General features: G+C 36.5%; 2 protein-coding genes across 2 annotated transcripts; both read right to left on the reverse strand.

Moving 5' to 3' along the window:
• Positions 1-251: 251 nt before the first annotated feature.
• On the reverse strand, positions 252-2,163 carry LOC119076372 (tudor domain-containing 6-like). The gene has a single exon (XM_037183082.1). The coding sequence runs from the start codon at positions 1,999-2,001 to the stop codon at positions 337-339; it is 1,665 nt and encodes a 554-aa protein (XP_037038977.1). The 5' UTR covers positions 2,002-2,163; the 3' UTR covers positions 252-336.
• A 5,941-nt stretch (positions 2,164-8,104) lies between these two features.
• Positions 8,105-9,736, reverse strand: LOC119076377 (multiple inositol polyphosphate phosphatase 1-like). The gene is made up of 2 exons (XM_037183093.1): positions 8,507-9,736; positions 8,105-8,437 (listed from the first exon to the last, which is right to left on the reverse strand). The coding sequence occupies exons 1-2, from the start codon at positions 9,697-9,699 to the stop codon at positions 8,275-8,277; spliced, it is 1,356 nt and encodes a 451-aa protein (XP_037038988.1). The 5' UTR covers positions 9,700-9,736; the 3' UTR covers positions 8,105-8,274.
• Positions 9,737-25,839: the final 16,103 nt, after the last annotated feature.

The following is a 25,839-nucleotide window of genomic DNA, read 5'->3' on the forward strand; positions in this document are numbered from 1 at the left end:
GAACAGGTTGAGACACTTAGGAAGGCGGGTGAAGCACAAATTTTGACAAAGAGATTCTGTGAAATGTCAGCTTGATAAAAAATTATTATTTATTACACAATCTGTAACGTCACTAAATGACTCTGCTTAACAAACTTGAAAATTTATGTTTCACCCGCCTTCGTAAGTGTCTTAACCTGTTCTTTCAGATACTTGCCCAAGAGTGCAGTTCTCTATTTATGAAGTTGAAGCTTGAAATGAAATGAAAACGGTGAGATTCCTTAGTCTTTATTTACGTAAAATAAAATGAAAATTAACTGAACAAAGTAAAAAAAAAATTAATGAAAAACTGAAATTCTAAAAAAAATTCGAGAGTATCGGAAACTTGACATTATATTCCATTAGTTCATGTTCGACTTTAACACAAACACAATCTGGATGCTGGCTTTGGTTCTCTAGCAATACCTTTAACTGTTCAATTTTCCCCTCATCAAGAGCCATCTCGGACGTTAAACCATGAACATGACAAACGAACGTGTGACACGGATCTTTCAAATCTTCTGGAAAACGTCTGATGTTGCAACTGTCGATGTCTTCCATGTTGCCCCAGTCAATGAACCAAAATTTCGTCTCGCATTTAATGGCTCTGTACCATTCGTCCTCAAACTTAACCAGACACAACTCATCCAGTTCGGGCTCGTACACTTCATGGATGAGACTGCCATATTCGTTGACTTTATTATGCAAAACGTATAAATTTTCGATACTTTTCGTGGCAACAGCACTAACATATCCCAAATGAACGGAGCTATTATCGAAAATCATTAATCCAGCAACGTCGGGTAACGTCTCGGTAGCTAGGTGTTTAAACAGTATCGGCTGGTTCGATTTGTTTACCTCTTCAGTACCTGGAGTATTTGGCGAATGCATGGGTTCTTCGACGTTTGTTGCAATTGAAGTGGTTTCCAATGCGGCAGGACCATTGTTCGGCTCATCTCTTATTGATGTTTCTACAAGGCCACTGTCTGTTTTCACAGGTTTAGTATTTTTGTCGTCTTTCGAGTCGTTTCCATTGAATTGGCTCGGTTCATTTCCCAAAACGAATGCTTCCATCGGCAATCCACTGTCATTCATGAGTAGCTTGAATTTTTGGGCAGATTTCCAGTCGTCTCCGTCGAATTGAACCTTGAAAACGGTCTGGTTGTTCACGAATTCACGTAATTTTCTGAATTCTGCCGGGTTTAATTTCTTAGGCATGTGGGTCAATGTTACGATGAAGTTGTATCGTTCGCGACTTTTCAATTCGTCAGTTATTTGTCGCATATCATGGACGGGTTTATGGATTTTTCTGCCTGTGTCAGCCAAAGCGATTTCGACGTTATCCTCTCCTTCGACTTGCAAAACAATGGCTCGGTGAAATTTTCCATCATGTCGAACCAAAACGGCATCATTTCTTTGTGGTATGGACGTTAATTTCACACCCCTTCTCCCGTAATCATCAAAATCTTTGGCATTCTTCTGATATTGATTATCAGTGCAACAAGTGCGTATGTAAAAAGAATTCGCATGTCGTACGTGAGTTATTACGACGTCGTCGTTGTTTTTTGGATAATCACCAAAGTTGAAAACTACAGGTTGTGCAGTCGGTGCGCTCTCTTCATCTCGTTTCGCATGGGTTCGTTGAGATTGTTGAGATTCAACAGCTGTAGTGTTTTCTGATTGATTTGAATGTTCAGGACGGAAATCACCTCTTCGCAGATTCTGCAACACTCTGCGATTTTCACTTTGAAATTTTGGACTGTTGTTAAAATGATGGCCATTAGCTGGAGATGATTTGATGATCAATTCCGGCATTTCGAAGCAATAATATTTGTGCTCACGCCAATCAACAGTTTGGCATTGTTTAGAGCAGTAAAATTCACCGCACCGGCTACATGTGTTTTCACAGCTTTTTTTGCAAACAAAACACTCATTTGTATGTCCATTTCGTTGTAATTCCTTATCACCACTTCTGTTAGCCATGGTTCGGTACTGAATACAATAAATATCAAGATAAAAGTAATCAAAAACAACAAACAACGAAGCGAAAAATCAAAAAATGTTAAAACTGTTTGTAAATGTCAATCTTCACACACAAACAAATTGTACCGACTGAACCGACTGAACCACGCTGAATGAATTTTTGTGAATGGTTTGACAAGCACAAGCATACTGTTTTTCACGTCGAATTTTGTTCTAGTACTGTTTTCATTTTTATTTTCTATGGTTTTTATCGCTATTATCGTTTTTATCGCTTTACACGCAATACAATAAGAGAATTAATGATAGTGATGCAGAATAGAACTACCCACAACATAGAAAAACGGAAATTTCGAAAAAACGTTGGTAAACATTCTTCGTCAAATAAATTCACTTTTTTAAATAGTAATTTATGCAACAAGTTGCGAAAAGAGGTTAATTTTGTCAGTAGATGTGATGTTACGAAACGAGCGAAGCGGTTTGATTTTAGGTGAACTATATCTAGACTGGAAATTACCAAGGTACTGAGGAGGTAATGCAGGTAATGCCATTCAGCCTAGCACATAAGTTCGATGCCACTGACATCTTTTTGACTACGATTTACTTGTATTTCACAAAAATATTTTCACTATCTCACAACAGATGGCCCGACTTTCTATTCCATTTTTTGCTTTCAACAAAGGTAGGAGATGGCGTTTGTACCGAACTTTCATGCCACCGCACATCTGATTCAGATATGTATGGCATTACTATACCTCCTCACTATATTTACCTTGGAAATTACGAATAAAATTACGTAAAAATTGTATCCCCGACATAAAAAACGAAATATTTGGTAGTGTGAGAATTGGTAGGCAAAGTAGCGCGAAGAATTTAAATTTGTTTCGAATGCACATCTTACGAATTTAAAAAAACATTTAAACAAGGAAATGATTAGCATGAGTTTAAGGGTGGAAATTGCATTATAAGATTGAGACCATTTTAAATTGCTCCAAGAACGATGATTAATTGCAATGAATCAATATAAATATTTCCGAAAACACTCACTTTTGACATAACTCATAAAACACACTTGCAAATTCAGACTCCTAATCTTATACTAAGTCTCACTTAGAGAGTAAACTAGCTAAATATTGTCCAGAATTTTAAAACAAAAACTACATTCCTGACACTGGATTTTGAAGATACTAAATTGACAACTATCAAAAATGTCAACGCCTACATGTATTGGTGCAACATTCTTCGTAAAATCATACGAAATATACATCTTATACAAACTGATGTTTAAATTCCGGTCTAGTAATGATTAGTCTAAGGGTTTGATAACCACATCGTGTGACGAAAACTACCTCGTTCTAAAGTTTGCAAATTTTGCATTTTATAATGCCGAGTGGCATAAAAGTGAACTTTTAAAATGCAAAGCCGGTTCTGAAATGATTCACTGAATTTCGTTGAAAATTAGTTGATTTTTAATAATTATTTAGTGGTACATACTAGTGGTAATAAACGAGCCCGTGTTTAAACTTTCGATTTGGTTGTGATCAATTCTCAAAACTGTGTCAATTTTCCAGCAGACATTCTGCAAGACTGCATATTTTCGTGCTGTGATTTTTCCATTTATTTCATCAGTTATTTGACAACTTCAATAAAGTTGATTCATATTAATCTATCTTTCCTTAACACCAGTTACTTTTCGTCACTAGTTGTGAAAAGTAGTTTACCTTTCATAAATAGTGACGAAAAGTAAAGCCACAACGGAACCAGTGAAAAAAGACGCTCATACGTCACCCAAATGTGGCATGAGAAAGTTGACTTTTCGAAGCGCCGTTGCAGAAGAATGTATTTTCGTTCTCATTGTGAATGAAATGTTATACTCAAAAAGGTATCTGAAGAGTGCGTGGTGTGTACTATGTATGTTTCTATTTTATAATTCGAAAGCCGAAGAGTCACTATAAGAACACCTGTATCTAAGTGTGTGGATTTGTGTGTGTACACACCCTATAAGGTGGAACATAGGGTGTAGCGATTTTTACAAAATGTGATAGTTCTTTTAAGGCTCGGCCGGAAATCCACTCAGCTGGTCCATCTGATCATTTTATGGAAGAATTTTTTTTTTCAAAATTTAATTTTGTGCTGCCGCCAGATCGATTTTCGAAAATTTCGTCGTTTTCGGTCCATAGAGTGTTATGATGAAAGAGATAGAAATATTTTGACAAGTACCCCAAGGCAACTTATAATAAACTGGTCTTCGGTCCTCTCGCTCTCAACGTAACACGGTTAAAGAGATAGAAATATTTTGACAAGTACCCCAAGGCAAGTTAAATTAACTAGTCTTCGGATCTCTCGCTCTGATCATAACAGTCTATGTCACATATGTCGATTTTTCACGGTCGGCTCAGTGTACGTAAACAGTTGAGTTAACATGGTAATCTAATCTCTAGGCTTCACAGATTATTTTATAAAAATGATCAAGTCTAAAAAATATTTTTTGAGTTCATGACTGATTGTCAAAGTTCCCCGATGGTGATTTTGAGACTTTAATCTCGCCACAAAATTTGATGAAAATGTGCAAAAATGTAAATGTAACTTTAAGTATGCTAAATGGACCGCGGTGAGTCAAATACAACATCTGATTTGATTTGGAACACCTAAATTTGATATTTATCTGACAAAAATCTGACATGGAATATTGGTGGCGAAAGTCGAATTACCTCAATAATTTTTTAGCTTATAATATATTCCCAGGTTCTGACAATGCGAAACCTTTAATTTTAAAAAGCAACACAACTAACTATTCAAGAAAAATTCAAACAACTCGTAAATGTCCAGCTGTAGCCACACGGAATAAACTTTGTGAATGATTTGATAAGTTCAAGCATTGTGTTATTCGTAGCGAATTTTATTAATGACTTCTGTTTAATAAAAAAAAAAATCATTTTCGCATGGCCTCGCAAGTAATAAATATTAGGCACCTGTGTCCAAATGTTTATGTTGACGAATTGGTGATTGTGATCCTAAGCCAACGGCGCGGATCTTAATCCTACTCGCAAAAATAAACGTTTGGACATATAATTTTTTATGTGTCGATGCAAAGATAAACCCAAACTCCCTCTCCGAGCTGATGCATAATGTTAGTCTTAACCACACAGAGATATAGAGACATATAAAATACCTTACGTAATTGTTTGGAGATTGTTATTTTATTTTGCCACGAGTGGAGTGATAATAGATCTCGCCTTCGGCTCTGGCTACAAACCTCCCTCTCGGCAAAATAAAAATCTCCAAACTAGGACGTAATGTATGTACTTCGATTTTCTTAGATGTTTTTCGTTCCTATTTTTAGCCCCGTACGAAGTACTGGGGGCTTATAAGATTAATATGCCGTTTGTAACACGTCGAATTGGAAGCAGACAGTAAGGGCAAAGCATTTGGTTATGTTCATAGATGACGAATCCGCAATAAAAACAAGGCATCAGAACAGTCGGAGCGTTTGCTGCGACTTAGCCCCGTACAACCCGTAATCCTATTTCGTTCGTAACCATAATACGTCCGTAGCCGTAATACGCCCGGAACCCTAATACGTCTACAACCCTCTAATGCGTCTGTTACCAAAATGCAAGTCAAGTTGGGCATTGTCAAATTTACTGAAACTGTTCATTTTTAAAATTGCGCATAGCGCAATTACGAAAGCACGTACGAAGTACCTTTCAAATAAAACCAACAATTTACGACATTATTTTAGAAACCCAAAATTTTTTGCCAACTTTCCATTGGGTATTCAATTACCTCTCAAATGAAACAAAAACTAGCAAAATCGGTTGAGATTTACTCGATTTATGTGCAAAAAGCACTTAGGGCCGAGTAGCGGCCTTAGTCCAAGGGCCCAAATTTGAAACTTTTTTTGCCATCATTCTATTCGGCATTCAATTATCTCTCAAATGAAACAAAAACTAGCAAAATCGGATGAGATTTACTTGATTTATGTGCAAAAAACACTTAGGGCCGAGTAGCGGCCTTAGTCCAAGGGCCCAAATTTGAAACTTTTTTCGCCACGTTCTTTTCGGTATTCAATTACCTTCCATAAAAAACTAAATCTAGCAAAATCGGATGAGATTTACTCGATTTATGTGCAAAAAACACTTAGGGCCGAGTAACGACCTTTGAGCCCTCCCAACAAGCCCACGTTGCATCTTACCCAAAAACAATGTTCAGCAACTTTGTTCTACTCGTCAATACCTTTCATTTGATATATCACAAGCAGCTATTGCGTGCGTATTTCGGTAGATATCGTCGAAAGACTGAAAAACACCTATAGGGCCCTAGCTCTGGAAGGGCCGACCCTACCATGCCCATTTTCGAACTTGACCTTACTTTTGTCGATACCAATCGGGGAAAAAAAGAATTTTGAAAAAAGGTTGTGATTTGCTCAAGCTAGAGGGGTCACAGACGGACGGACGGACGGACATTTTTTTTATTGCGGATTCGTCATCTATAAACATAACCAAATGCTTTTTACTGTCTGCTTCCAATTCGACGTGTTACAAACGGCATATTAATCTGATAAGCCCCCAGTACTTCGTACGGGGCTAAAAATGTCCGTCCGTCCGTCCGTCCGTCTGTGACCCCTCTAGCTTGAGCAAATCACAACCTTTTTTCAAAATTCTTTTTTTCCCCGATTGGTATCGACAAAAGTAAGGTCAAGTTCGAAAATGGGCATGGTAGGGTAGGCCCTTCCAGAGCTAGGGCCCCATAGGTGTTTTTCAGTCTTTCGACGATATCTACCGAAATACGCACGCAATAGTTGCTTGTGATATATCAAATGAAAGGTATTGACGAGTAGAACAAAGTTGCTGAACATTGTTTTTGGGTAAGATGCAACGTGGGCTTGTTGGGAGGGCTCAAAGGTCGTTACTCGGCCCTAAGTGTTTTTTGCACATAAATCGAGTAAATCTCATCCGAATTTGCTAGATTTAGTTTTTTATGGAAGGCAATTGAATACTGAAAAGAACGTGGCGAAAAAAGTTTCAAATTAGGGCCCTTGGACTAAGGCCGCTACTCGGCCCTAAGTGTTTTTTGCACATAAATCGAGTAAATCTCATCCGATTTTGTTAGTTTTTGTTTCGTTTGAGAGATAATTGAATGTCGAATAGAATGATGGCAAAAAAAGTTTCAAATTTGGGCACTTGGACTAAGGCCGCTACTCGGCCCTAAGTGCTTTTTGCACATAAATCGAGTAAATCTCATCCGATTTTGTTAGGTTTAGTTTTTTATGGAAGGTAATTGAATACCGAAAAGAACGTGGCGAAAAAAGTTTCAAATTTGGGCCCTTCCACATAAATCGAGTAAATCTCAACCGATTTTCCTAGTTTTTGTTTCATTTGAGAGGTAATTGAATACCCAATGGAAAGTTGGCAAAAAATTTTGGGTTTCTAAAATAATGTCGTAAATTGTTGGTTTTATTTGAAAGGTACTTCGTACAGGCTTTCGTAATTGCGCTATGCGCAATTTTAAAAATGAACAGTTTCAGTAAATTTGACAATGCCCAACTTGACTTGCATTTTGGTAACAGACGCATTAGAGGGTTATAGACGTATTAGGGTTCCGGGCTTATTAGGGCTACGAACGTATTATGGTTGCGGACGAAATAGGATTACGGGTCGTACGGGGCTAAGTCGCAGCAAACGCTCCGACTGTTCTGATGCCTTGTTTCATATTGTGAATTTACCAAGTGTTCGGTACTTCATTCCAACTAATTAATTCTTGTTCTGAATTTCCAACTGACAAAAATGTATTCATACAAAAATGACAAAAATGAACCTGTCGTTGTATATTAGTAAAACATAATCAAAATTTGTACGAAATAAAACTTGATAATCGGTTACTTCTTGCTGTGACTTCTATTCACTGATTAGACACTCGACACAAAATCGATAGTCACAAAAATTGAAGGAAACCTATCTTTGCATCAGTAATTGATAAAAATTGTTTTGTTTTTTACAAACAAAGTCCGAAATGACCTCTGTTTACGTTATGTATGTACTCTCAGTTGGTAGAAGGATACGTTTTGAACCGGTACCAGTGCGAGGAAATTAAAATGTAATAGAGATGAATTTTCAAAGTTTTATATTCACTATACTAACGCATATCAGTCAACGGTTAATGCTTGCTTTCCACTTACAAAAAAAGTACTCCGTGTTAGGGATAAAATTGATTTTTTTCATTTAATTTGACAGCTCGCTCTCTCACGGAGTACTTTATGTTGAGTGGAAACCATACTTAAGAGTTGGTGCAATACATTTCCATACAGTTGCCATTCAAAAAACGACTGAACCTTTCTAAAATGAAGGATTGTTTGCACACTCCGTTCGTTTCACATCCAGGGATTTGCAACGGTTTTTCATTGTAAAGGAAGAGTACATCATTGTCGCCGTCAGCGCAGCTACAGTAAGATGTAGAAATAAATTGAAATTGTTACGCCCAAGTGCAAAATGAAAAATCGATTACTCACTCGTAGCGTATAACCGCCAAATTAGCAGCCATCGACAATAGTTCAGAAGATCTCCATACCCTTTGTGACTGTTGCGCAAAATTGTGCCGTGTCAGTGGAACGTCACCATCAAATGCTCCGAAATTCAACAGAATCAATATAAGGTTCACGTGACCGCTAAATATTCGGGCTTTGTGGTCGTTCGCATCGTTGGATTGAATAAAACGCAACATATCTTGCATTTGGAAGCACATTAGGTTTTCATAAAGTCTACGATATTCTGGTCGGCCATATCCAACTCTGTAAAAGAAGTCGACGTCCTCTGAATATTCAACAACTTGAGCGTTGGCGACGGAAAAAGCAGTGCAGAATGGAGAAGTGTAGTCCAAATTCCAGATTTGTTCCAATTTGCATTGTAGAGCGAGAAGAGCCACTTCTCTATTACGTAGTACGTGTGAATTATGAAAGCCCAGTTTAGCGCTAACCTGAATGACCATTTCTTGATATTCAGGTCCCTGGAGAAACGCATCTTGTTCGACCCGAACTGCATTAATTTGACTGTAAAGTGGGCAATGTTGATAAGGCCTCATGAAGATGTCTTGTTCGGGAATATCTTCGAAGTGAACCTGTTCACTTCCATTTACTCCAAACAAACCATCAGCGAAAGCGTGGAGACTTACTCTCGTTCGTTGAAAATCCGTTGAACGAAAGAGATAATCATTTGGTGAATAAGTGGACGACAAGATCGTCGGGAATGCTGCCTGATACCGTTGTGCCAGTGTTTCCATTTCAATCCAACCAGATTCTGCTAGGTGCCCGGCAACGTCCATAGTAATATTTGGATCGAATTCCCAATTTCTTAGCAATTCAAAATCTGATGCGCATAGTGATGTTCTGCCCTGATTGTAATTAGTTAGAATTTCACGATGAATTGCAGTAATGGTATCTAATATGTTGGGCAGTTCAGTGTCGAGAGGTAATCTCGCTCCATGTCGGCCTAACATCCAAAACTTTGAAGGATTACAAGTCGACACATTTGCGTTTATAATTTGTCCACGATTGGGCTCGTAAGGAGCATGTACACCACCCAAAAGAGTCCACGATCTGACAGGATCTTCCGAATAGCAATAGAAAGGGTTGTGCACGGACACACCGCCCTGCGTTGAAATAATAACGAACGACAGTACGAACAAATTAGCGACAAAGAACATCATGGTGCTCCCAGCCACGTTAAACACACAATGATCTTAGTGAAAGCTATTTGGTCATTGTCCATGAAAATGATGATGCGACAATAATAATCGTATTATCACAGAAGTGGCAGTAGATAAATGAGTATGTGTTGAAAATTGCTTCGATTATAATTTTTCGTGCTAAATCTGAAGAGTCTCATTAAAATAATTTACTAAGATAATTTACACGCGAAGACGAAGATAAACTCAGTCTTAGATAAAAAAAAGCAGGTTCCTCACCTACTTGAGACCTTCAAGTACAATACATGCATATTCGCTTTGATTTTTAGGGTATATTCACTGCGATATGTAAGAATGGATTCGTTCAGCCGAACCTTGTATGAAGCGTAAAGTCAAAGTGTAGTTCAATGAAACACAACACGTCTACACACAATACATTATGACCATTTAGAAATGCACCCAGAATAAGGAGTAAAAGAACCGTTCGTATCGCGTTACCATCTTTTCAATAAATGGCTAATTACGAGTATATTAAGATTGCTAGTTTCTGCATTTCTTCCGATAAACGAACACGCCTAGTCTTTCAATCAATTTCAAAATTTATTGCAAATTAATAGCATTTGACCATTGCAAATTTACCATTGCATATTCGCTTAACCTACTGCATTATACGCTTAATCGATATTAAATATATAAAAAAAAATGAAATGCATTCGTACCGAACGTATTAATTTTAACGTGATTTACGCAAATTTAAATACCGCTAAATGTTTGTCGAACACGAACAGCCCGTAGGAAAATGAGCTGAGAAAAAGAAGCAACAAAAACATTACATTTTTGCTATTAAAATACACAAAAAAATGCAACTAAAATCGGTATCTGAACACATTTAGCGCTTGTGTAATAAGAACAATAATGAGGCAAAGACAATGCAATGCATATCGATGCATATTTCTAATGATATCCCCTAAAGACTTTAGGGTGGTCTTCCTCGTCTTTTTCATCTCTCGTCTTATTTTATCTCATAAATTTGCAGCATTTATTTTATTATATGCACACACACCGCACACCGGTGCAATGGTGTAATATGAAATAAATTCGAATCAATGTTAATATTTAAAAAAAAAACAGTATCTGATCGGGAATGGATTTTACATTATTTTTTTCGGTTTATCTCCTTACAACATTTATATGTGCTTTTGCCGGTTGATGTTCGTGTTTCCGACCAACTTTACTATCGATGGAAACTATCAGCTTACTAATAAATCAACAATTTATGTTATTGGCTTCGATTTGAATCTGGCGGCCCTTTAGTAGTTTTCAGTCGATTTTAGCGTTCGTATGAATTAAGAAATATTTTTAAAAAAATTAATAATTTTTCATCATCACCCGAGACGGTGCACTAATTTCGTCATAATCCGTATTGGTGTTTCAGTATGTTTGGTGCACTATCTAAATAATGAACCTATAACACGACCTCATTATTAAATACCAAAAATGGTTAGACGGGCTAATTCGGAAAATTCCAATAACATCTCGGGAGAAAATGTGCAGAAAATGAGAAATCGAGGAAAAGTACACAGAGAATTGGAATTCAATTAAATTGTTTCGTTTCGTTCATTTTTTGGAATTTGGAAAGTTCCTACGACATAATCCTTCAATCTATGCCTTTGATTGTACAATTGTACTGTTTATTTTTAGTATAGTTTTTAACTTATTGCGCATTTATTATAGCATTTTAGGCCAATAAATTCACGTCAGTACGAAGAATACTAGGCCCCACCTCTTGGGTGGGTGGGTCAGGTCCCTTGACTGGCTATTTTTTTTCTATAATTCCAGCCTTAGTTTTCTAGCCATTTTTAAATGAGGTGGTGTTTTTGAGATCACAAAATTAAAGTCACATGAAAAGGTGATGTCTCTTTTATTCAGAAAACAGCAGTCATCACATGCTTCATTTTACTCATATTTATTTAATTTCCTGAAGAAACAAAAAGAGCTGAAGGTCCGGCGAGCGATGTCTTACTCCTAAGTTGAGTCTCCTATATAGTCTACTAAAAGCGCTGAACAGGTGGCGCATTTCTTGCTTACCTCTCGAAAAAAAAACTCATGTGGATTACGGCTCTGGCAAAATTCACTCTCGTGCAAACACTTTAGGAACGAAAAATTTCTTTTAAGAACGCGATTTCACGCAAAAATTGTCGTATATCGCAGATTACCAGTCCAATAAAGTCCAATGTTCGAATTTAACCACATGAATTACGATACTGGTCGAAAACACTTAATATTTTCAAATCTGCGATTTTCGAAGCCTCTGAGAATTACTCGAGTTATCGTGTTATCAAGCAAGCAAGATTGTTCTAGACTTCTAGATTGTTCGACCAGAAATCCAGATTCACTTACTCGTCGAATAATTTTTTTTCTGGAAATCCGTTGCAAAAATGTCGCGGTAACAAGTTGTGTTTACAATTATACTCCAACCTCACTACTCCAATATTATCCATCTACGAACTTAAAATCGGGTAAAAATTACTTAAGTTATCACGATAACAAGGAAAAGCGTCTGAGTATAATTTGGCGTATTTCCTGCCTACCTCTTGAAAAAATATAACTCGTGTGAATTACGGCCCTCGCTTCGCTCTGGCCACAAAGTTCACACTCGTTCAAACATTTTACGAACGAAAAAAATTCTTTTAAGAATACGGATTTCACGCAAAAATTGTCTTATATCCCAGATTACTAGTCCAATTAAATTCCAATGTTCGAGTTTAACCACATGAATTACGCTACTGGTCGAAATTGATTTTTGAAGCCTCTGAGAATTACTCGAGCTATCGGTTTCTCAAGCAAGCAAGCAAAAACTCTTTTGGGAAGTACTTCTTAATTGTTTGACCAGAAATCCAGAATTTCACTACTCGTCAAATAAGAAATTTTTCTGGAAATCCGTTGCAAAAATGTCGTGGTAAACAAGTTATGTAACAAGAGAAAGCGTCTGTGTAGAATTTCTCCCATCTCGTTGTTCGAACATTATCCATCTGCAAACTCAGCCTCAAGATTTTCAATCTTCGTCGATTAAGACAAAATCTTTGAAAATCGGATAAGAATTATGGAAGTTATCGCGGTAACAAGTAAAAAAATCTCTTGAGAATTACTCCCATCTCATTACTCCAATATTGCCCATCTACGAACTTAACCTCATGATTTTCATTCTCCGTCGATTAAAACCAAAATTTAGCAAATCGGTAAAGAATTACTCGAGCTATCGAGTCCACAAGGAAAAGCGTCTGTGTAGAATTTCTCCCATCTTGTTGTTCTAACATTATCCATCTGCAAACTCAACCTCAAGAATTTCAATCTTCGTCGAATAACACAAAAAATTTGAAAATCTGATAAGAATTAGGGAAGTTATCGCGGTAACAAGGAATAAAATTCTCTTGAGAATTACTCCCATCTCATTATCCCAATATTGCCCATCTACGAACTTAACCTCATGATTTTCATTCTCCGTCGATTAAAACCAAAATTTTGCAAATCGGTAAAGAATTACTCGAGTTATCGAGTCCACAAGTGTACGGACGTTTTCTGTATTTAACGTTTTTTGCCAATGTAGAACATTTTCAAAATATCAAAGTGAACTTAGCGTTACGGACATTTAAGGGTATTTTCTTTCATAAGACCCTGACTTTCAGTCAAGGGAATAAAAATTTTTAGTTCCACAGAGGAGTAAAAATGCCAATTATTTTTGGTTGTTGGCCCACTTCCTGCGATATATTCTTTTGATTGTTTCTTTTACAGTCGTTTTTAGCTCACTGCAGAGCGGTTGTACTTATCGATTATAAGTCAAAATAGTACATAGGTAGAAAATGTAAGAAAGTTCTAAGAAAATGTGCAGTAAATGGGAATTTTAGTAGAAGTTCCCAAGAAATGTGCAGAAAATGGTAATTTTACTTTTTTTTAAATCCCAGGAAGCTAAGGCTTAAGACAGGTCAGGTCAGGTTGACCTGATAAATAAATTGTCATTGACCTGACCTGACCTGAATTTTCAGGTCATGACCTGAAATGACCTGATACGACCTGACGACCTGAAATTGAATTTTGGATTAAAACTAAAGTACTTGAAATCGAGTTGCTCTACACATTTTTGAATGTAATATATCTTTGGAAGAGCCTAGGAACTTGTATTGATCCATTTTTTCTTGAAATTAGTCAATTTTGTTTAGCTCTTAGATTTTTACTGTTGACTGTTGATCATGAATCACTGCTAAGACCTTGTCTAAGACCATAACAACATGTAGGACTGTTGACTGTGACCGTGGGCCATCAATCGCTGCTAAGACCTTGTCTAAGACCATAACAACGTGTAACAAGTGTTTTTAACAAAGGTTTTTTGAGGAAAAAAAAAAGATTTTAGTTGGTAGCTAAGATGAGGTAGGATCGGGTTGGCTCATTGGAAACAAACTGCCCTTCCATCTAGAAAACCTAGGATCCTGCTGATGGAAAGTAACGTTCCTAAACGTACCCAAGTTTCTTCATAATTGAGTAGTTAGGGTGTTTGCTATCAACGAATCGTACACATATGCAAATTTTTCTGCAACAGAGGCATATTTATGTATTTTCGAGTTTCGACACCGTTTTTGTTGTCAGCTTAGTATTTTATATCTGAAAAAATGATTTTAAACACTTACTTAACGTAAATTTGAGAGTGGTCTAACGAGTGAATATTTTTTGAAATCGAAAAATTTGATTTCTTTCATAAAGCATTTATCAAATTACTTCAGGTATAACAATCATCAAAGATTTTTAAGATCATGAACCGAAGCGATAGCGGAGGTTCGTGACGCTAGTCGACTCCCTAAGAAAAGAAAACAACCAACGGGAGACAAAGGAACCTATATATAGGCGAACATTTTAACTTTTCCATACTGAACCAAATCAAAAAAAAATTATGTTCAAACGAAAGTGCTCGTCAATACGAGTTCAACGAGCTATAGATCATTAAAAACGTTGGTCCACATCCGGAGAAAACACCACTTGAAAACCACTTGAAATGAAGCATCTTCACACATTTGGTGAAAATTGATTACGTTGAGGCGCAGAATGCGTCACCAAAACCGATATCAAACGTTTTGGAAGTTTAATTTTTACTACACTAGCGTCACCTTTTCCTCTTTGATGTTTTTGTGGGATTTTCATTTTCATAAGATTTCAGGTCATCAGGTCAAATTGAAAATTATCAAGTTTGGTTATCAGGTCATTTCAGGTTGTCAGGTCAGTTTTGACTTGACCTGACCTGAAATTTTCAGGTTGACCTGATCCCGATAGTAAGCCTTAGAAGCAAAAGGATGAGAATTTCGATTGTTTTTGGTTGTTGGCATACTTTATGCGGTATTATCTTCTAGTCTATATCTTCGATTGTAATGTTCCTTTTTAAAGTCGGGTTTAACTCGTTGCAGCGCTTTTGGGTTTATCCATTTTAAGTCAATAAACCTACATTCACACATGGAAACAAACATTCCAAGTCAAGGATGAGATTCTCATCTACAACCGTAGCCAAAATAGTGCACCACATTAAGTTTACAGTGCTATTCACGCATTATTATTTTATTATTATAATTTTTTCTGGCAAATTGATTTGCTAATGGTCAGGGTAAATGTCGAGGCTTGTTTTGCTTTTGGATTAGTGTAAATCCTTCAACCTGTTACAGACGGCAAGCATATATGACGAGTATTATTATCGAAAATGCTATTTGCAGTTCCTGCAAATAGTGGTTCATGGAGACTATTCGCGGGAACTGTAAATAGTTTTTCATGGAGACTATTCGCAGTAACTGCAAATAGTTTTTCATGAAGACTGTTCACAGAACGTTTTTCTTATAAATGGAGAAATTCAAGGTCGAAATTTCGTATATTTAAGGGCGAGAATACATTCCCTGAAAAATAGTTGAAAATAACTGAAAAATGAATACGATCCATTGGCTGAAAAATGTTTGAAAAAATCTGCAGGTGACTTTATTTAAAAGTTTTCTGCAATTTTTTTTTCTAAATAAGATACAAAATTTACTTCTATATTGAATAAATTATTATTTTGAATAATAGTCTCCACGAAACGCTATTCGCAGATAAGATGAATGGCATAACAAATACGTTGTATCATTTTGCGCCGCGCAAAATGACACAACGTATTTGTTATGCCATTCATCTTATCTGCGAATAGTCCCCCATGAACACTAATTGCAGTTCCTGCGAATAGTCTCCATGAAACGCTATTCGCAGTTAGTGCGAATAGTCCCCATGAAACACTATTTGCAGTTACTGCGAATAGTCCCCATGAAGCACTATTTGCAGGAACTGCAAATAGTCTTCATGAAGGACTATTTACAGTAACTGCAAATAGCGTCGGTCTATTATTATCGGGTCTATTACTCCCATCGATCAAAGCATTTTTAATTTGTTGATTTCAAATCTTGTACTTCAATTTATTAACATGCCTTTTTCTATATAATGGACAATATTACCCAGAGCTTGTCATTATTTTTGTCGTCATTATCGATAACAGATGAATAGCAGGATGTAAATCGATTAATTGTTAAACGATGGAAGTCTTCTTATTTGCTCTCATGTTGTGTAAACTTTAGTTCTCTTCTTTGTCTGTTGTTTAGACCCGTACGAAGTACTGGGGTCTTATGCGTTTACGCATACGTCCGTAACACGTCGAATTGGACTCCCTGAGTAAGGGGAAACCTATTGTGGTTGTTTAGAGATGCCAAATCAGTGAGAAAAAAAATGACCGTCTGTCCGTCTGCACGATAACTTGAGTAAAACGCATCCGATTTTGAAAATTCTTTTTTTTCCCGTTTGGTAATGTCAAAAGACAGGCTAAGTTCGAAGATGAGTGATTTTGGATCGACCCTTCCCGAGCTGTGGCCCAATAACTGCTTCACGGTTTTTCGAAGATATCTCCGGACATTCAAACGTTACACTTGTAACTGATACGTCAAATAAAAGGTATTTACAATACCGATCGACAAAAAAAAGTTTATGGAAATCTGATGACCGACTCGTGAGTTAGACCCCTTGGTGTGAAACAGGCACAGGGCGGCAAGCAGTTTTTGCTTGTAGGTCGGCCACATTTCAACATATTTCGTCTGTTTTAGCTTTATTAGATAGGTATTGACCGTACCAATCAGGGAAAAAGTTTTTGAAATTATGTTCTCCGGAGCGTGAGCTAGGTCTCTTGGAGTGAGCTCTTATCTGGCTACTCGGCCGTACAGTGAACGTGGAGTATTTTGTCAATATCTCGAGTAAATTTTGACCGAATTTCATGATTTTTTTTTTGTTTGAAAGGTATTAACGAATGTAAAGCGTCGGTTAAATTTCCGGTCTCCTAACAAAATGGCTGCCGGTGGCCATATTGGATTTTAATAAAAGTGATATATATATATTGGGAAAAATGGTACTTAGAGTGTGTCTGTTAACATGGAAATAATTTGTTATGTGTGTGGGGTGTTTCAGGCATTCCATATATGGACATCTATATATATCTTTATTCACCTATATATATATACAGGCATATAGAGCTATATAATAGCATATTCATCTGTGAAATGTTTATTTGTAGGAAAGTATAGGTAAATATAGCGGTATATAGCTGTTTAAATAGGAATTTATGAAAGTTGACTTCGTACGGGGCTGTCTATATTGCCTCCGGCAATTTATTTGTATATGATAACAAGGCAATGAAAGATAATGTAAGTGATTTTAAAGGGCGAATAGCTTTTCAGTAGAGAATGAAGTAAAAGAAATGAAGAGTTTCACAGTAAAGGCTTTTGATACGAATAGGTGTTTCGTACGGGTCGGCGTTAGCTATGTTTTTGATTTGTGATCTCCCAAGCTGCGTTTGGTTTCGGTTTAAATTGGAATTTTGATCTTTAAATTGTTGAAATTGTTCTGTATGTTAATGAATCGTCATTTTTGTAAATACGCCAGTAAGGTTTTACCCGTTGGTGGAAGAAAATAAATAAATAAATAAATGTGACAGGTTAAAAACTCATCTTTCTCGAAATTTTTTCGCTATGATTTTTTGTAAACTTTTTCTTTCAAACGCGATACTTTATAATGAATCTATGTCAACATAGAGCAGCAGGAATAATTTGTTCCGTGATTTCCTTTGTTAGATTTATTCTATTTGTTCTATCAAACAAATAAAGAAACTGAAAAAAAAAAAATCCAAGTCAAGGACTCTCACTTAGCATAGTGAATTTGCTGCGTAAAAACGAGAGATGGCCTAACTATTCCCATAAATTTTCGAACACTAAAATACATGCTACACAATCCGAAAAATAATCCTTCGAATATGACCTTTCGACTTGACCATATCTCCTTCCTAGAGCAAATGGCAATTTACAATCTTAAATTTTTGATACAACAAACTTTTTCTATTCCGTAAAATTGTGCTCATAACCAGAGAAGACTATCATCTCATTTCGAACCGATTTATCCAACGTCGTATCTATCTTGTTTCGTATTTTATCATAATATTAGATTTGAAACGAGAAAAAAGGAGAATATATTTATATGCTTCCACACAAATAACATTTATATTATTGCAAAATGTTTCGAAACAAAGATAAGATACAGCCACAAAGTATATTCATATGGTAGGTACGTTTCTACTAAAAAAAATGTAATATGCAAAGAGAAGTAGAAAGTTTATTGCTTTCGAAAAACCAAAATCTTATTGCTCATTTTATTGGAGTGGACGTTTGAATAGAAATGGTCAAATTATACGGACAACTTTTTTTTGCTCTTCATTTCGGGTGTATAACTTGACCGCTTTTTCCATAAAAAAAGTTTATATATTTTGCATGTGTTTCAAATGCAGAGTGGAAAATGGTTGCATGGTGAAGGGCCACCAATATATTTCATTTTTTGTTAAATTATGTGTGACACATGGACGTTATTACTTTATTAGATTATGTACGTTTACCACCACCATCCACCATGTACATATTATACCGCCGGTATACCATAAATATACCAACTCAGGAGTGAACATTAATAAAAATAAATGTCTTACTCGATTTGGTTGGAATTTTCTCGCCATCACGAAAATGTTCACGTCAGAAAACCCATTGCCGAGACTTCAACGTGTGGTCAGATTCTTTTATTTTTATTTCTAAATGTCAGCATAACATTGGAAATTGTACATAAAATGAACAGGTTATTCCGCGTTGCACCTTGGTTTTATTCTCCATCATTGCTCTTTTTGTACTTTGGAGGTATAAGAACTGAAAGAACTGAGAAGAGTGTGTGTATAATATCAGTCAGCGTACACACGGTTATATCAAAACAACAAATTCTTTGTTATTATTTCAGTTTTTTTTCCTCCTTTTTTTCTCATTTTTATATAGATTGGCCTTTAGGTGTGAAGCAAAGAATCGCCGGTCTGTAATCATCTGCGTTAATAGGCGAGCTCATCGCGAACTTCTAATTATCTACCGTTCATATACATAGGCTGATCTCGGTTTTATTTTAATTTATCTTGTTGTTATTGCGTATGGTGGATGGTTGATGGATTCGTTTTAGAGGTGGAAAAGTTAAAAAAAGAAATCGTTTTTGATGTAACACTTTATCAAGTTCGAAATTTAATTGTTGAATAACATTGCAAAAAGGCTATGTTGCGCCACCTATTAGATTAATAGTTGAACAATACTTTACGTCATTAGAATAGTTATTTGAGTATCTGTTTTGGACGATTGTTTTTAGGCAATTTCGCGAGTTGTAGCCCGAACGAAGTGAGGGCTACATGCGAAAGTAAATGTCACTGTCATCATTTTACTTTCGCCCCGTGGGCTTGCGTATTTGCGGGCCGAAAGTAAATGTCACTGTCATCATTTTACTTTCGGTCCTCATATGTCTCGAAAACACATGTTCACTTGATTGAAAGTACGCATTGAGTGTAGTGTTGTGTTGACGATAGCTAAATGTTTTGTGAGCAAGTGAATGTATGTTTACAGTAATTTCATTTGTTAAATTGTTTTTATTTTTATACCAGGGGGCTGGACCCCCGCGCTTTTCGGCATTTTGGTGTTTCTACAGCAAATTTTGTTGATAACTCAACAGTTTAATTAAAATTATGATTTGTTTCGGACCGAAAATACAAATCTTCCGCAGTATTTGGCATAAACGAGCCATCAGAACAGTCGGAGCGTTTGCTGCGACTGAGCCCCGTACAAACCCGTATATCTATTGCGTACGTGAACCTAGTACGTCTGTCACCCTACTTTGACCGTAAGCCTATTGCGCCGGTTAATGTAGTTAAAGTAAAATTATTATGGAATGTGTACATCTTAGAAATTGCGCATAGCGCAATTACGAAGCCCCGTACGACGTTCCTTTAAAATAAAACAAAAATTTCAAATAGCCCTAAAATTTTAATTTATTGAGTAAAAATACACATAGGGCCCTAGTACCGGCCTTAGTCCGAGGACCCAAATTTAATTTTTTTTCAACAACATTCTATTCGGCCTTCGATTACCTTCCAAATCAAACAAAAATTACGAAAAACGAATGAAATTTACTCGAGTTCTATGTAAAATACACATAGGGCTCTAGTAGCGGTCTTAGGCCAAGGACCCAATTTTTTTTTCACCAACATTCTATTCGGCCTTCGATTACCTTCCAAATCAAACAAAAATTACGAAAAATGAATGAAATTTACTCGAGTTCTATGTAAAATACACATAGGGCCCTAGTAGCATTTCACTTCTAAGGCCCTAACTCACGGTCCACTCACCCGATTTTAAAAAACTTTTTTTTTCCTGGATTGGTATTGACAATACCTATCATTTGCCGTGTCATTTACATTTCCATCGTTTGTTTTGCCATAAATATCACCAAAAGACCTTAAATCACTTAGGTGGCCCTAACTCACGAAGGGCCGACCCGAATATGCCCATCTTCGAACTTAGCCTCACTATTTCGACTATCTTTCAGGGAATTTTTTTTTTTTGAAATCGGATTTGATTTACTCAAGATATCGACGTGACGGACAGACGGACAGACAAAATTTTTATTGGGAATTCGTCATCTATGAACATAGGCAAACACTTTGCCCTTACCGTCTGCCTCGAATTCCATCAATTACACACGGCATCGTAATCCTATAAGCCCCTTTGTACTTCGTACGGGGCTAAAAATAGTATGCATCACTCGGGGCAAAAGTAAAAAAATTCAAATCGTGTGATTGCCGCCCTTTCCTGCGGCGCGGGCTGCAAACTTCACACGTTTGAATTTTTTTACTTTCGCCCCTTGTTATGCAAAATACTATTGTCTGTTTCTGCAATATTTTGGAGTTAAACAGTTGAATTGTTTATTTTTATACATTTTTGTCATTTATGTTCTATATTGCTATTTTCATAATAAGGTGGTAAATGGGATTGTTTTGCGCACTAGATGTGCACATCGTGTGCGCAAAAGGCCCATTTACTACAGTGTTATGAACATGAACAAGGTTTTATCTTCTGTAATGTCATAATCACAATAAAAAACAAATTTCAAAAATCAAACTGAAACATAAACACGCCATGACGCCGTCACTCATTCATATTCCCCACAAATAAAACACACATCTAGTATACTGTCAAGAATTTGTCAATTTTCAGTGAATAAATGAGAAATTATCGAAGTTTTCCGTGAATAAATGTGAAATTATCGAAGTTAGCCGTGCGCAAATGACCATGTATCGAAATTTTCAGTTAATAAACGTACGTTCTGTGAATGACGTGTTTAAATCTAGCTCATTTTGATTCTAAAAGTGACACTCAAATTGTGAATATTGTGACATTACAGGAGATAAAAACAATTTGTAAGTGGTCGATGACAAGTTAACAAATTTAAAGGCAGTCTGAAAACGTAACTTAATTGAAGTTTTGCAATAACTAAATTGTGCCGGTGAAACGCTCGCTGTCTTTTTTCTATACTTCAAGAGTACATTGGCTGTGAGTTCAATGTTGATTAGTTCTTTGCCATAATCGATCATCTGGCTCCGTGTTGTCCCAGAACAATAACTAATTTACTCCCGAATTTTTAAAACATTACGATTCAGAAATAAATATAATCAGCGAACTCGCATTTCCAATGTTAGCCATTGTAACACACTTGGAATGAAACCTAGTGTGATCAGTTGATTTATCATAACAAACAATTTGGTTACAATGTTTTGGTAAGTTCTGAAGCCTGTGCCACTGTATGGATGTGATTGATTTTGATGATATATTTTTTCCTGACCTAATGCAGTTCGTATAACTAACAAATCAGGCACACTGAAGGGGAAAAATAGTACATTGAATACAAGGGGCGAAAGTAAAAAAATTCAACCGTGTGCGAGAGTTGATGCCCGCGCCGAAGGCAAGGGCCTCAATCGCACAGGTTGAATATGTTTACTTTTGCCCCGAGTCGTTCATACTATTTTTTTTGATACCAACATCGAAAGTTGATACGTATCGCAAACAGCAGAACAAAGTGTTTAAATATGAAGGCATTTAGCAAGAAAATGCGGGGGTATATCAACAACACACACAAAAATTAACAAATAACTAACAAATCATTCAGCAACAAAAAGTATCAACTTCGTATGTTAATTTCAATAATAGCACTGGCGCACGCTTCATTTCAATTTTGATCGCAGTACACTTATTGACAAGAGTTGACTATTACATTATGTAGTCGACTTTCGCATTATGTATATTGACTTTCTCTTTATGTATTCTTTCTTTCTCCCCGCTCAAACACATAACTTGCATTTTTTTACTTTCGCCCCGGATTTCGAAGGCGAAAGTATCAACTTTCGATGTTGGTATCAAAAAAAATATTTTTCATGCTTCGGGGCCGAAAATGAGGGCAATTTTTCGAATTTTCTCGGGTTTCCGGCCCTCTGCATGAAAACTTACATGTGCACCTGTTTTGGACGGTTGATTTAAGGCACTTTCGCTTGTAAGCCTCACTTCGTTCGGCCTACAATCCGCGAAATCGCCTAAAATCAATCGTCCAAAACAGGTACACAAATAACCATTTCATGTGTCGGGGCCGAAAATGAGGGAGTTTCGAGATTTTTCTCGGGTTTTCGACCCCTTACATGAAAATTTTTTTGAGTATCTGTTTTGGACGATTGATTTTAGGCACTTTCGCATGTAGCCCTCACTTCGTTCGGGCTACAACAAGCGAAATTGCCTAAAAACAATCGTCCAAAGCAGGTACACAAATAACTATTAATTTGAAGGTTAATCACTTAGAATGAATAGTATCAAGCTTCAGCAAAGTTAATGTTAATGTTGCCAATTGAAATTTATGGTTTTGTAGAACTTAACGTAGTTTAGCTTTTGATTATTTAAACACGGATGAATATTGAATATTATTCTGAACTTTGCCTGGATTGAACTAATTGACAAGGAAAATTTATTTGAAAATAATTTTGAACACACAACGAATTAATAATGAGAGTCTGTCACATTTTTTTTTCTCTTGCAAAACGTTTTTTTTACAAGAAATAAAGCGTTTACAAAATATAAAATATCTCGTTCATATTTTCGGACGTATCGAATGTAGCCATTACACTCGCAGCATTGTTTCTTTGAATGGCTAAACTTATCCGTTGTTTTAGATACGCCTTTGATTTTCTTTCTCCCGTTGCTTGTGATATTTTTTTGCCGAGTTTGTCGATGAAATCTATCGCTTCTAAACACCAAACCCCCAAAGTTTCCACAGCAAATGGAAGGATCAAGAAGTTCTGCTCCAGTAGTACTTTGTATTTTCGATGTTTATTTTTTCCTGCTAATTCTGCGACCGAGCCACTTTTGGAAGATGATAGATTCAAATAAGATGGTGCAAGTGTGTCGGAACATGTCGCATCCCAAACGAGCATTTGACCACGACTCCAAGGCACAAGGGTTACTCCGTCAACTCTCTTCCCATCATCACGAAACATTCCTGGTGGTTCTTTTCTCGAAGGAATTATAGCCGAATGAAGAGCGTTTTGAATGATTGTGTTCAGATCTGCATGAAGAGGTAGACGGTCTGCCCTTTTTGAACAGCTTAGTCCGTGTGTTCCATCGGTTGATACTATATCACCACAAATGCATTTGTGTGTTTTACAAATATCGGAACCGATACGAAGAGCTGTAGATATTCGCCAACGAATTTGGAAGTAAAGCTGACAGCCATGCATTAGACTCGTGGTGTAAAGATGCTAGGTATCTTGCCTTGTCTTTATTGGAATGAAAATTGAATGATTCCATTTTGTCTAACATAAGTACATCATCCCATTCATTTTGATAAATCTTTCTATCTGGAAGTGAATCGGACACTAGTGACCATTCATTTAGAGCGTCGGTATAATCGGCTATCATTGTCTCATCGGATATATTTGGCAACATGAGTGTGACGAGATTAATAACTGAATTAATTGAGCTCAAAAATGCAGGAAGTGCAATGTCCTCACATTTTCTAATTCCCATTCCTCCAAAGCGAATTGGCATTGAAACCTTGGACCATTTCTCATCGTTCAAACGGCAATTGGTTATTGATTCGAATGTTCGTTTGACGTCCTCGTCGATCGATTTCAAATGATTATTGTGACGGAAGCATGAACTCGTACGAAGCAAATACGTCAACCTTGGGACTGTGAAGCATGTCTTAAGTAGGAAATATGCTGTGTGACAATTTAGATGATCCAATCGCTCAAACATCACTTTCAACTCATTGTGCTTCTTCAAAATAAGTTTTTCTTCTGATCCCTCAGAAATTGGTGCTCCCAAAAGTTCCAGATCATCGGTTACAATTTTGATACCAGTAGATATTGCTTCGAAATCTTGAACTACTGATTCGCTCCGATCACCACAGAAAAACAATTCACATTTTGAGGGGTTTATCTCCAAACCAATGTTACGACATTCCTCTATTATTAACTTCAAATCATTCAGAACTGTATCCGGGTGTCCTCCTAATGTGCCATCATCTAAATACCATATGTTTAGCTCTGATAACAAATTTTCAATAATTGGTTGAATTATTAATGAAAAAGCCAAAGGTCCACAAGGGTTGCCTTGTTGTGCTCCAACTTCGGACATTATCTGATCGTTTCCGAAGAATAGAATTGATGGTGATGAGTAGCATTGCCACATGAACGGATATATTGATGGTGACTTCAATCTGATGTTTTTCAACATTTCGTCTCTCTCCACGCTGTTAAAGGCATTTTTGAAATCGATCTTAATGATTACATTTCTACTCCCTTTATTGTTTTTGATGTACGTTCGGCAAGCAAGTACGGCTGCTTCATAACCGCCCTTGATCGAAAAACCGATTTGCTTAGGTTTTAGATATGAGCGTTAGAGTAATTATACCTAGAGAGGTATTTCGTACGATAAAATGTGGTCCCGACATCAGTTTGTATAAGATTCACATTTCGTACAATTTTACGTAGAGCTTTTCACTAACACATGTAGGCGTTGAAAATTTTGCTAGTTGTCAGTTTTGTATTTTCCAAATCGCGTACCACTATTTTGGAATTTTGTTTAAAATCATTCGCAATAATAATTATTATTAATTAAATATGGTGCAAATGTGATTCATTACGGGATGCCAAAGTAAAGACGTCAAGGGCAGTGCCTGTTCATTTTTTCGGTAATTTTAAGTGCATAATAAAAATTGCTCGAGTTGCATCTGTTTGTTGATTCGTAATTTTCCTTCAAATGAGACTTAAATCCGATATTGGCTGGAGAAAATTTTCCAATTAACTGAACAAACAATTGCACAACTAATTTGCTGCATAAAACAACACGGGTCAATTTGTATTTTTTTCGTGGTGTTTGTTGATATCAGTTCATATCGTGGTATGAAAAAGGTTCTCAATTTTTTTTTTTAAGAATCCTTCTAGTAGGCGCATTTAAATTTTTTGCGCTAATTTGCCCACCAATTTAGTAGGGAAAAACTCACACTATCAAACATTACGTATTTCATGTCGGGACCACAAATTTTACGTAATTCTGTTCGTCATTTCCTCTCTAGGTATAATTACTCTAAGATATGAGCCAATTGGTTCTCGTACATCTTTGCAAGCGACTCTTGCTGTTAGTCTTCTGTATGTTGATCCTACTGCAATCGGTC

Source organism: Bradysia coprophila, unplaced genomic scaffold (assembly GCF_014529535.1).
Source record: "Bradysia coprophila strain Holo2 unplaced genomic scaffold, BU_Bcop_v1 contig_232, whole genome shotgun sequence".
Classification (NCBI taxonomy): Eukaryota; Metazoa; Arthropoda; class Insecta; order Diptera; family Sciaridae; genus Bradysia; species Bradysia coprophila.

What these genes read in the sequence shown, in the direction of transcription:
- LOC119076372 (XM_037183082.1), bottom strand. Translation starts at nt 2,001, where the DNA reads ATGGCTAACAGAAGTGGTGATAAGGAATTACAACGAAATGGACATACA.
- LOC119076377 (XM_037183093.1), bottom strand. Translation starts at nt 9,699, where the DNA reads ATGATGTTCTTTGTCGCTAATTTGTTCGTACTGTCGTTCGTTATTATT. An exon ending in TTGGCGGTTATACGCTACGA is followed by an intron (nt 8,438 to 8,506) that starts GTGAGTAATCGA and finishes ATCTTACTGTAG; the next exon opens with CTGCGCTGACGGCGACAATG.